General features: G+C 37.0%; 1 protein-coding gene across 6 annotated transcripts in view; it reads left to right on the top strand.

Annotated features, from left to right (window-relative positions):
• MAGI2 (membrane associated guanylate kinase, WW and PDZ domain containing 2) overlaps window positions 1-12,356 on the top strand; it is a 718,224-nt gene that overhangs the window by 414,109 nt on the left and 291,759 nt on the right. For all 6 annotated transcript variants that reach the window (XM_065743669.1, XM_065743670.1, XM_065743668.1 and 3 more), the window contains one exon: window positions 2,490-2,609. In XM_065743669.1, coding sequence (XP_065599741.1) covers window positions 2,490-2,609 — 120 coding nt within the window. The remainder of the gene's footprint in view (window positions 1-2,489; window positions 2,610-12,356) is intronic.

Genomic DNA, 12,356 nt, shown 5'->3' with positions numbered 1-12,356 from the left:
AGTATATTAATAATACTTCTCAGTGATTCTGATATTCAGTAGCTAATCTGGTTCAATTTTCACTCAGAACAGGGATTACCTCCATATTTTATGTAACTTGTATTTTTTTCTGATTCATCAATGATTGTTAAACTCTCAGTAATCCTAGTTTGACCACAAAATATATCTGTATCAAAACAGTAAATTAGAGGTATTTGTATAATATGGAAGCTTCTTCACAGTGCTTTGTCTAGGAATAAAATAGCCTTCATTTGTTAAACTTTTCTTTTCTCTGTTTTTCTGTGAGGAAGATACTGTTCCTGTCAGTAGACAGTGGGAGTGAAGCATTCCTCAGGAGAGAGCATGCAGATCAAACATCTGATGCCTGAGCTGTTAGTAGAGCTCCCAGGAGCTCATGGGCTTGCTGGGATCCCTGTGCTTCTGCAGAGTTATCAGAAGGGGCTGGTGATCTTTGAGGATGCTGCAGCATCTCCAGGGGTCACATATTCCATACGGGGTACATTCAGCATATATAAGGATGCAGCAAGTGTTTGCTTTAATGGCACCTTCCCTGAAATGCAACAGTAATTATCCTAGTGAACCCATTTCTGCAAATATGAATGTTTCAGAAATGAACTGCCAAGTAAGAAGGATTTTACTTTTAAATTTTGAGCTGAAAGGAAAATTGAAAATAACAAATGGAGCATCTTATCTTTCAAAATATTCCTAATGTAGACTTCTGAAAATGTAACTTCTCAGGTCTTTGTTGTAGACTCTCGGGCTGTTTATGAGGAGAGAAATGTGCCTATGATGGGCAGTCCAGATGATAAATTAACACACCACTATATCATTAGGTCTGTGCTGACAACAAGGAGTTTGGATAACTCTGAAGGCCATCCAGCCAATGCCAAGCACAGGCTAGCAAGAATTACTAGGAGAAAGAATAGCACTTCTAATCTGCTGTCCATGGCACAGAAATCTCCATTAGAACTAGCTGAAGCATGGAATTCAGCATGAGATAGACTGCTACATTTTAGGACTTAATTCAGTTGCTTAAGCACAGGAAAAAAGTGAAGCACCCTGTGTATCCTCCTTCCCTCCTTGATGCAGTTCCAAAAGGATCTGAGTTTCCTGTATGTCCTTCATATTTTTTATCTCACATCAAAAGGAAAGTTGAACCCAGGCACCTGACACAAAAAGAGCCCTGTGTATAGCTCAATGAACTAAACTGCTAGTATGTAGGCAGCTGAGTAGCTTTCTTGCTTCTACCACTGATAAGATATCTGACTTTAATAGCTTATGCTCATGGAACAACTGTAGACAACTACACTTCGTTTTATTAATCTCACAAAAAATCTCACACAAAATGACTCATCAGGTTTAAATTCAATGTTTGATTAACAGGCATCAAAAAGTGGATTAAATAGACTGATCTGAACAGCTATCTGAGTCACTGCTGCATAAAATGAGGGTCAGAATACAGTGTTTAAGGTTAAGTGGGTTAATCAACTAAGGAAGAGACAATGTCTTTTGCACAATATTGTAATGTTAAACTTCTCTGTCCAGGAAGTGGAAGGCTTGGTTTCTATCAGCTTCCTAGTGCTGACAACCTTGAAACCAAACCTTTAAACTGTGTTTTAATCACTACAGCATAAATAAAAGTTGACTGATTAAGATGTTTAAAACACTGAGTCTGAGTAGGACCTAGGAATCATCCAACTCCAAATGGAATGAGTGTTTTCAGTCAAAGTAGGAATAGCCTGATCATTTCTTTCTTTATTTTTTTATAAGGAGGGGGCCATTAGAAAATCAGGTCAAATTCAGAGTCTTCCTGCTAACATCTCAGCTTCTCCTACCTAAATCTGAGTCATTTTTTAGCATGTATGAAATACTGTCTTTCAGCATTTATGGAACTCTGTCATCTAGAGATGACAACAGAAGCAATAACTGAATTTAAGCATCTTTGCTGTTTGACAGCATAGTTGGCAGGTGATCTGGACTGCTCAGTCTGTCAAGCCTATCCATTTATCAAGTCCATGTATGACATGAAACAAGCTATATGACCATAACCCTTGTAAATTTACTTAGATTTATTGTTTTGATATCAAATAAATGTTTAAAAGAGCATGGAATTGATTATTTGCAGACAAGACCTTTTCTGAAGCTATGAAAACACGCCAAAAATTCTTGGTAACTTTGAATGCGTGGTCTCATTTGGGCTCTTTCAATGTAATGTAATTTAAGTGGTATGCAGTGTCACACATTTTCATCGGTTTAAATAAATAACTTGAATCCAGACAGCATCTGGCCCTGCCATACATAGGCATCTCATATATTCTGCCAGCTTCAACAGGTATAACGAAACGGTTTTGAAAAACATCTTCAAGAGAATGATGTGCTACAATGTGTTATATAAACAGTTTACTTGGTAAATTTTACAAAACTTTCAAACTGATCGTTCTAAATTTAGGTCACTTATTTGACAGCATGTCTTTCATTTTTATTAATAGGCACCACAAGGCCACATAAGGAGGGGGAAGTCCCTGGCGTGGACTACATTTTCATCACTGTTGAAGATTTTATGGAATTGGAGAAAAGTGGCGCTCTCTTAGAAAGTGGAACATATGAAGGTACGTATACTCTCACTGCTAAATCTTTCTCTTCTTTCCTTTATGCTTTTTTTCTGATATGATGACATTACATTGGTACATCACATCACAAATGTTTCGTTGCTCCTGATACTAGGAATTTGTGAAGAGTCCTATGGCAACTACAAAAATATTAACATTTGTGAAATCTAAATGCAGGTGGTCGTATTGTGATTTTAGTATATTATACCACTTAAGAGAAATAGTATAATACATTGCAGTTATAGGAAAAACACCAGTTCTTCACGGCAAATACCTGAGGATACTTCCACAAAATGAAGCCCTCAACTGCATTTTTAACATAGGATAAATACATCCTAGAACAGAAGTCAATTGTAAGGCTGACACTTCTTTGCATATGAGGTCCTAGAAATACCAGTGTATGTCAGAGGTTGAAACTTCATTACGTAGAACAAGAAGGATTTGCAAAGTCATACCTAGTGGGCTTTATAAAGTTACTGGAAATAATTTATTAATTTTATAATATTTCAGAAGGGTAGGAGCTGTCCTACTGGCAGTGCTAAAAAATTGTCCCATGTGGAGATAAGAGCCAGCAGTTTCATGCAGATCAGGGCTTCTTAGAATTGATGATTAATCTGATTTCAAACCTGTCCCAAAACAACTATCCTGACACTGAAGCTACCATGGACAGCACAGCAGTTACATAGCAAAGCACTCAAATAAATCCAGATTTGTACTACACTATTTAAACTATGTGCTTCTTACAATTACTCTAGTATTTAAAGTAGAATAGTAATAGTCAGATCCTTTAATCTTCAGTTTGGAAAGCAAAATGTCCAGGGACACCCTTTTCTTATGGAAAATGACCTATACGTATGAGAATACCTGGGTGTGTAGAACCACTTTCAGGAAGCAGCCCCATATTTTTACCTTGTAGCAGATAAAGCAGTGAATACTTTTTTTTTTTTTTTTGTCCTGACTTTGTACCTGTCAAGGAAAGCATCTGGAGATAAATAAGGAGCTATTCACCCCAAAGAAAATCATTAGCTGTGTTATAAATAGCAGAAAATGCAATCCTTTCCCACCTAATCAGCACAAAGCACCCGCTGGAAAGTAAATAAATTTTCATAAAGAGTTATATCAATACAGAAATTGTAACATAGATTTCCATTAAAGAAGGTCAAATAAAGGAAAATACATCTTCTTTTCCTTTCGTATTTTTTCCCTACTGTCTGACATCTAATGGTAGAAGTTACATAAATATTAATAGATATATAATACCAGAATTTTATGTTCATCTTACATTCATTAAGTAACATGATTTTCTTGAAGTATTTTTTGTTACCTTATGTGTTTGAAGCTAACATTAAAGGAGCTTAAGCATAGTCTGTCTTCGCTTGACAATGTAATTTCATTAGTTTGTGAAGATTGAACTGCTAGGTTAAATTAATTTAGTGTTCTTCTGTCCCTCAAGGGATACTGAGACATGTCTTTTAATATCAGTTACCGGAGGTGAGTGGACAACAAGGTGAAATACTGGTTGTGGAAGTCAGTGGAAGTCCTTAAACCAATTGAGGATCTAGGTGATGCCAGGGCCAAACTCATGACTACACAATGTCTGTCACGTTGTTCTGTCATCATAGATGATAAGTTCACTGGACTTAAATAGTCAGAAACTAAATGAAGACCAAAATAAGCTAAATTGACAAATTTTTGCATTAATCCTTTCTTCGAACCAATTTCCAGATTTTCCAGTGAGTAATCGCATACTATGATAAATAGATAGTATATTTCTATGTATTACAATGAAGAATATGTAGTGTTATAAAACATACCTAGTTTACAGATGCTGTTTCTCCTGTTCCCATACAGACACTTCCAGCCAGGACCTTATTAAGTTACAGACCTTATTTGCCTGATTAATTACTTAGAATTGTAGTACCTTCCTCAGGGTGAATTTTGCCTTTTTTGCCACATCGGTTTCCTGAACACAGTAAACCTTCAGCTATCAATTTGACTGATGACAGTCATACCAACCAGAGCAAAGAAAATTTAAATTCTCCCCACAAAGACATGATGACTTTTGCATCCTTTCAAAGATTAGCAACTTATGTATGTATGTTAAGGGAGCTGACTTTTCTCTCCTTATTATTAGGCCTTCAAAATCAGTATTTAAGCCTTTTAAATTATTATCTGTTAATAAAATAATTTTTCAGATTTTTTTTTGTCTTGACAAGATCATTTTGTAGCTAAGTTTCTGGAGTTTAGCTGATCCACCACCTTGCACTGTTTTTCCCAGCCGTGACCGCAATCAAAGAATCACAGAACTGTTGGAGTTGGAAAGGATCTTTAAAGGGCATCTGGTCCAACACCCCTGCAATGAACAGTGCTATCTGCAATTAGATCAGGTTGCTCAGAGCCCTGCTCAGCCTGACCTTGAATGTCTCTGGTGATGGGACATCCACACCTCTGTGGGCAACCGTGTTCCAGTGCCTCACCACCATTATTTTTTAAAATATATATATAATTCACTGTCAGTCTGTCACGCTCCAATATAAAGGAGGGAGACGAGGTTCTTTATATGTATATGTATACCCGATGGCGAGATTAAGACACAGCGGGTCAAATGTTAGCCCAACCAGTTTATTACAAATACTAGTTGCTTAGGGATATTGGGGAGGGAAGGTGTGCGATAGAAAAGAGATGAAAAGCAAGGAGACTTGGCAGAAAGCAAGAGATATAATCACCACCGTGGATCCAGCGAGGTTCGTAGTAGGTCCGTTGATCTCAGGAACTTGTCTGGCCACCGCAGGGGATGGGAGATGGCAGCAAGCAGGCCTCGGGGTCCGTCCTAAGTCTCTTCGGGAGTTCTCCTCAAAGATCTTTTCTTTGGGAGTTCTTCTCCAAAGTTCTTTTCTGAAAGTTCTTCTCCCCCAAAATCCTTAGTTCAGTGAAGGCCTTTTATCCTTCATTTCTCAGGAGTTTATTTGTGTCACATGTCTGGCCCAACAGATAAGCCAGCAGCGGATGTCGCCTTCATTGCCATGCAGGAGCATTGTCTTTGTGGTGGTCAGCTTCTCCAAGCCGTACCCCCCACGGAGAAGACTATTTGCACCTATTTCTGCTTATCTTTACAACCCTAAGCAGAGACAATGAGGCACCATGACACCCATCCAGATAACCGGCAGTTATCAGTCAGAGTCTTATCACCACAAAAGGCCTTACGAAGCAAGCTTTGAGACAAAAGAAAGGAAAACAGTTTCTGTCTTTTACACAGTCTCCAGTCTTTTAGTTTGAAACCATTTCCCTTTGTCTTAGCAGTTTTTCTCTACCAAAAAGGTACTTACCTTTTTATGTAAATTCAATGATAAATTCTGTTTACATGTGATGTTTTTCACCATGTAGTAACTACTAGAGTAAATTTACCTTACAGCATGAATTCTAAGAGAATCAGAAAGAACCCAGAGGATAAAACCAAGTGGAGACTTATAATGACACTGACTCTTTGTATTGCTCATTACAGTATTCAGAACCATTAGGAGTGTGGAAATTTTCTCACATTAATGAGAAAGTCTTACCAATCAGTCGATTTTTATTCTGGTGCAAGCAAATAATTGTTGTGATTCCAACAGGATATAGTACAAAATAGAAAAGCATAATTTAAGTTTTCAGGGATGTATGTTATTATATTCTTCTGGAACATATTTATATACACATTATGTATATGAGTTTTTAAATAATTTTTAGGTAATAAAAGATTCAAAATTTAAATCTAGGACGCTCTGACCTCCTCAGTACTTAATCTTTGAATGTCTTTCCTGGTAATCCCTTTCATGACAAATGAAAATGACTGTAGGATTTCAAACTTCTGTAGAAATGCAGCATTCATATTCATGATAAAAACAAAATGAATTGCACTTTTTTACCAGTCTTGTAACTATTATCATTTAATTTTGGTAGGCTCAAATCATGACTATTTTGACTTTTTCCATTAATGACTTTTCTTGAGCAACTGCCAAAAAAGACCAAGCTGTTTCATAGGGATTAATTATTTTAGGCATAAAGGTACATAAACATTTGCTGCATGCCTTGCAATTAGCTTGTGGTAAGCTCTGTGGCAATCTGGGTGACACTATTCAGTGCAGAATGAGATAAACTGTAAGAGTTTCTTTCATTCTCACTCAAATTAATAGTCCAAGTCATACTCATTTTAGTGAGATAGTCATTAAATTCTGAAACTATAATCGAATTTCAGTGAATTCCATCAGTACATTGCTAGTGGGAGCAGGGACCATCTGACAGATGTCATGTATTTAGAGGCCTTTTTATAAAATAGTTCATCCACATCCTACAGATTTCACTTTGTTTCTATTTAGTATAGAATCATAGAATAACAGGGTTGGAAAGGACCTACTAGATCATCTTGTCCAACCATCCACCCAAAGAATAGTAGAACTCCTGAACTGATTAAAGGAATTCTGATCTGGCATGGAATGGTAACTTCATTGGAAATAAAACTTATTTTTTGACACAGATACTGGGGTAAGATAAAATAGCCATAGCTCTGTGCCAGAGGAAGAATTTTTCTGTGCAGAGCAAAACGTAAGAGTAAAAGCCACCTGCCTCTATTATGTGGGATGGTGTTGCACAGGAGGACAACCCCCAGCAAAATAATCCATGCTCTTTTTTTCCCTAACCCCAGAATGAATGTCCTGTATGGACATAGTCATAGATGATCTCTGAATTGGCACAGGATGCACAAATCAATAAAATACAGAATAATGAAACTGTAAGAAAGAGACAAACTGTGTGTATGTGTTTTACTACTGTCTTTTACCATTCCTCCAGTAGAAGGGTTGGCTTGGTGTTCTGTCATCTCTGATTTGTCAAAACTTCTGTAGAGACTTACTTCATGGATCACTGACTTTATAGGTTGTTCCTATTTCCTTATTGTACCAGCAAAATTTCTCAGTGCAGTATATCAGTATCACTTGAAATGTATGTACATTGCTTCAAAAGCCTTCATGCCGTGCTTGTAAAATCTGCACCAAGGGAGGTGACCTGTGGCAGAGCATTGTTGCTAGGAAGATGTTGCCCATGCAGTCCATCTTTCATCAGCTGGAACATATGGAAGCTGGAAGGCACTAAATGCAGGTTGTGGTAGAGCAGTCTGGACGAGACTGACCATGTGGTCCATGGTCTTCAAACTGGTATGGTGCCTGGTGTTATACTGTAAGAAAAAGGTTGTCTTCTTCACTGGCCTGTCTCTGGAAGTTTGAGCCTGCATGGAGGAATTCAGTGACACATCTCTGTTTCATCTGCATTTCCATATTAGACATTATTTTATCAGACTGCCCCTCTGATGCCATTTTATGCACAGGAACAAAATGTAATGGAATACTGGTGAGAAGGTTCAACCTCTATTGCCATGCCATCAGCATCTGCCTCTAATTTTGTGGGCCAACATAACAAGGATGCATTACTTTCAGAACAGCCCTTGTATATTGCTAAGAATGCTAGTGATCATAAACAGAAATATAACAGCTTCAGTATTACTCCAGAACTCAGATATGCCAAGGCATGTGATTGAAGGTTATTGTAAGATGACATTACGAAGTATTAATAATGTAAGAATTGAATGGCAATGCGGTCTATGGGTAGAACTGCCTTTTAAAAGAAACATAAGCAGTACCAGATACAATAAGAATTTTTCAGTATATACGCATTCTGGGGGGGAAGAAGAAATGTTTGATCTATAAGGACATGTCTGCATTTCAAAAATAAAGAGATGTTAGCCATATGGAATTTTGTAAGAAACACAGACATGGAAAACTTTTTCACGTGTAGTAAAGATGTGACAAAATCATGAAAATAATTGATTTTAACCGGTACTCCAACAGGTAACATACCGAGTAGTCTTTTCTTCTGAATTTTGACTATTTCAGCAGGCCTTCATGACAGTTCTTATAGCAAAGGCACCATATTTACTCAATAGAAGAACAGTTCTTAATTTTAGCCTATGAAATAAATAATAATTTCATTTATTGTGCCATTAATTTCATCCAAAGTTCTTTTTTTTTAATGTTTGTTTGATTGCTTGGAATTATCTCATATTTCTTCATTGGTTAATTCAATTCTTGCTGAAGCTATTTAACTACTGAACATGGCTGTGAACTTCCCCTGGACCCACATACATGGCTGAATATTTGCTGCAATTTTCTCATTATCCCTTTTCTTTGTAAATGATAAGTCCCTGAATAACACTGACTACGGCCTGTTGGTTAAAAAAAAAAAAAAGGCAGGCTTTATGTTCTGTAGTTTGTTTGAGGTTTAAAAAATTCTACTCTTTAAGGAACAGTTTCAAAGAGTCAACTTCTGTATTCTTGGTTGTGTCACCATTATTGACCTCTCAAGGGAAAGTGAATGTTTGTTGAAGCTGAAGTCTTACCAGTGACTCTTCCCGCAGACAGGCATGTTACTGGCACATAGATATGCTTTGATTTCATTCACCTGAGATGTGTGGAGTCTTCATGCCCAAGGAGATATTAAGTTTTGCATAGGCTTTCATTCATTGCCGTCTTTCAAGCCAAATTTAGACTGTGTAGTGACAAATGTCAGGCAAACACTCCACAGTAATCAGTTAATTTTATGATATGCAAATTTAAAGTATGACTTAAGTACTGCCCCAGGTTGGAATGGAGTTTTTAATTTCGCCACTGTGGTGACAATGGCTTTACCAAATGTGTTTGATTCCAGTAGTTTTGATTCTGTTCTTCTATGTAAAAAATTGTAGGGAAATCAAACATTCCCCTACATACTGTATATGTAGTGTTCCCTTATGAGCAGGGCATCCTGAGCACTCCACAGCAAAAGGATACAAAGGAAATCAGTCAAAATGAAAATACTAAAATACTGCCTTCCCAAGACCTAAAAATAGTAGTTAATGAAATATTCTGATTTAAAATGGTAAGCAGAGGGATTGACAGGGTAGATGTGTATAGACAAATATAAAAATAGTCTTTAAGAAGTCCTATCTTCTAACAGCAGAAATTGTTTTCAAGGACATAGAAGAATGCAATGAGATACTTTAAAGATTACACTCCTGTTGCAAGTGCAGAAGGGGGAACTGAATCTCATTCTCATAATTAAAGAGGAAAATCAAAGTATTATTCACATTTTTTTTAAAAAGGTGGAAGCAGAGCAGAAGCCTGGAAGTGTAATGCTAGTTGTATTTATAATGAAAAATTTCTAATTTTGTTAGTGTGCTTTAAGGTATCGAATATCGTGTTTTCTTCCTTAAAAAAAAAAAAAAGTGAGAAACCTTTATTTGTTTTGTCATTTTTCCCAAATGGTGGCCAGAGAAGTGTTTCTGAGCGTACTGGTGTACAGACTAGTGCTCTTCCTCATAGAATGACAGAATATCCTGAGTTAGAAGGGACTCATTCAGTTAACCTGTTTTCTGTTAAGATTCTATGCCTACCAAAAGCAGCAGCTTTCTGCAACCTCAGGACTGTTTTGTATCACCTCAGCTGGTAATTACTTAAGGAAATCATTGGGATATAGTTTACTGAGGCACAAACCATTTTTCTTTGCTCGTGTATATTTCCAGGATACAGGGCAGGACAGGGTGCCACAGAGCACCTTTTGTTTGGGTCAGCATGCTCCAGAAAGCCGTTTTACTCAAACAGGCCCACTGAAGCACCAAAGTACTTTATTTTATACCAAAACTTGAACAGCACCAAGGAGATCTCTGCATCAGAGAAATCAGGAAATGACCTTAACCTTCATCCCTTTGCCTAAGCCAAGTCGACCATATCTCAGCTCATCCCAAGACATGCTCGTTTTTCAAAATTCTGTGCAGTTACTACCAGAAATGTATTAGCAAATGGAAGTGTCCAGACAAAAGTAATGCAAATTACCTGGAAAGCTGTAGGGAATACATTTAGAGAACTCATCAGATAGAGCTTTGTTGAGTAATCATTGAGAAGCTCAGAGAATTTAAAATGTGTGAACCCCATGGATGAATAAAGATAATTTAAAGTTAAAATAAGTAACCAGAGCTAATGTGATGTAACTGGAAGAGATGAACATTTGGATTTAATGTAAGAAATTTTCTCATAATTATGTGATTAAAATGTTACAATAATGTCCAGAGGTGGCGATCCAAGTTTCATTTCTTAGGAAGTTTAAAAGTAGTTAGTAGAAACAGTCATGCACAAGTTAGAGGGATTAATTAAAGTTGGTACCATAATATTGTCTACTTCTGAACACTATTTATTAATGCTGCCTATGTGACATACTACGTTTTGACTTCTTATGAAAAGAGCACAGCCAGTTAGTATGTACATTTCAGATACACTTCTGACTGAACTTTGATCACACTAGCATGCGTTGTGCTGCTTTAGTTTAAACACAAACTGCATTTAATAAACACTGACTAATTCTGTACAGGCTGTACTACTGATAAGTAGCATTTGTCAGTAAATATTACAAAGGATGGTATAGAATTTAACAACTCAAATTACAAATTATGGCATATGTCATTCCTGTTGAGAAAAGTTTACCTTTATTGCTCATTTACAGAATTCTCCATTGTTTATTAATTTACTGAGAACACACAGTATTTGAATATCCTACCCAGTTTACATGCAATTGTCATGTAATTGTATTCTTATACAGTTGATCTGAGTTTCATATCATTTTGGATACTACACAGTTGTATTTGCAATATTCGTAATTATTCCTGATAATTCCTTTTCAGACCAAAAAAAAAAAAAAAGATTACAAATAGTTGTCTGACAGATTCTGCAAACTGCAGTCCAGTAACTGGGAGGCTCACCCTAAACCACATGCAGAAAATCCTAATTGCTGCAGTGGTTTCCTACTGGCAACCTCCTGTGAATCAAAGAACTTCCTTTTCTGAGCAACCTTCATCTGAATCCTTCTTGCCTTTCTGACAATAATTTTAACAGTTACCCTTAATAACTTTTTCTCCCTTAATCACCACAGCTTTTCAAACATGATAGAGAATGACCCTAAAGTAACATCTAGCCAACTTCCTCAGCACCTTCAGATGCATCTTATCTGTTCCTACAGACTTGTGTATGTCCAGAAGACCAAAGTGGTACCTAAATTGATCTTTCTATACCATGAAAGCACTTCTTTCTGCAAGTATTTGCCATTAAGTAAAGATCTCAAAGACCTTGGAGCAGCAGCCCTTACCAGTAGAGGCTGAGGCAGTGAAGGCACTGAGTACTTTTTACAGGCTCCCCATCACTTGATCATCTGTCACACTTGGGGTCAGACTCTCCTCAGTCATCTTTTTAGTTCTGTAGCTGTAGAAACCTTTCCTGTTCTCTTTCATGTCCTTCACCAATTCTAGCTCTCAGTTTATTGGCTTCTCTTCTGTCCTGTGTATAGAGGACATGCTTCTGCTTTTCTTCATGGAGAACATTGTGTCATCCTTCTGACATACCTGTAATGAGGAGTTATCTGGGAGCAAAGTTGGCAGTTAATCTTCTCCCTGGTTTGTAAAATGATATATAAAACCGGTGTAAGGTTTTAGTACACTAACGAAGATTGGACTGTAATATCTGTATTCCTGTGCTTTCAGCAGAAAGTGCTTTCAGCAGAAAGTGCTTTACTTTCATGACCTTGTGAGGAGTTGTTTGGTTTTTATTGTTTGGGGTTTTTGATCTGTTTTGTTTTTTTTTCTGAAACTTGGCTTTCAGTATTTGTTTCAATAGCAAGGTTTAAAGACTTTGCAGT

Source organism: Cyrtonyx montezumae, unplaced genomic scaffold (genome assembly GCF_038088225.1).
Source record: "Cyrtonyx montezumae isolate F1298 unplaced genomic scaffold, pur_monq_1.0 scaffold_3, whole genome shotgun sequence".
Classification (NCBI taxonomy): Eukaryota; Metazoa; Chordata; class Aves; order Galliformes; family Odontophoridae; genus Cyrtonyx; species Cyrtonyx montezumae.
The sequence above is the reverse complement of the archived record's forward strand: the minus strand, read 5'-3'. Positions and strand labels throughout refer to the sequence as shown.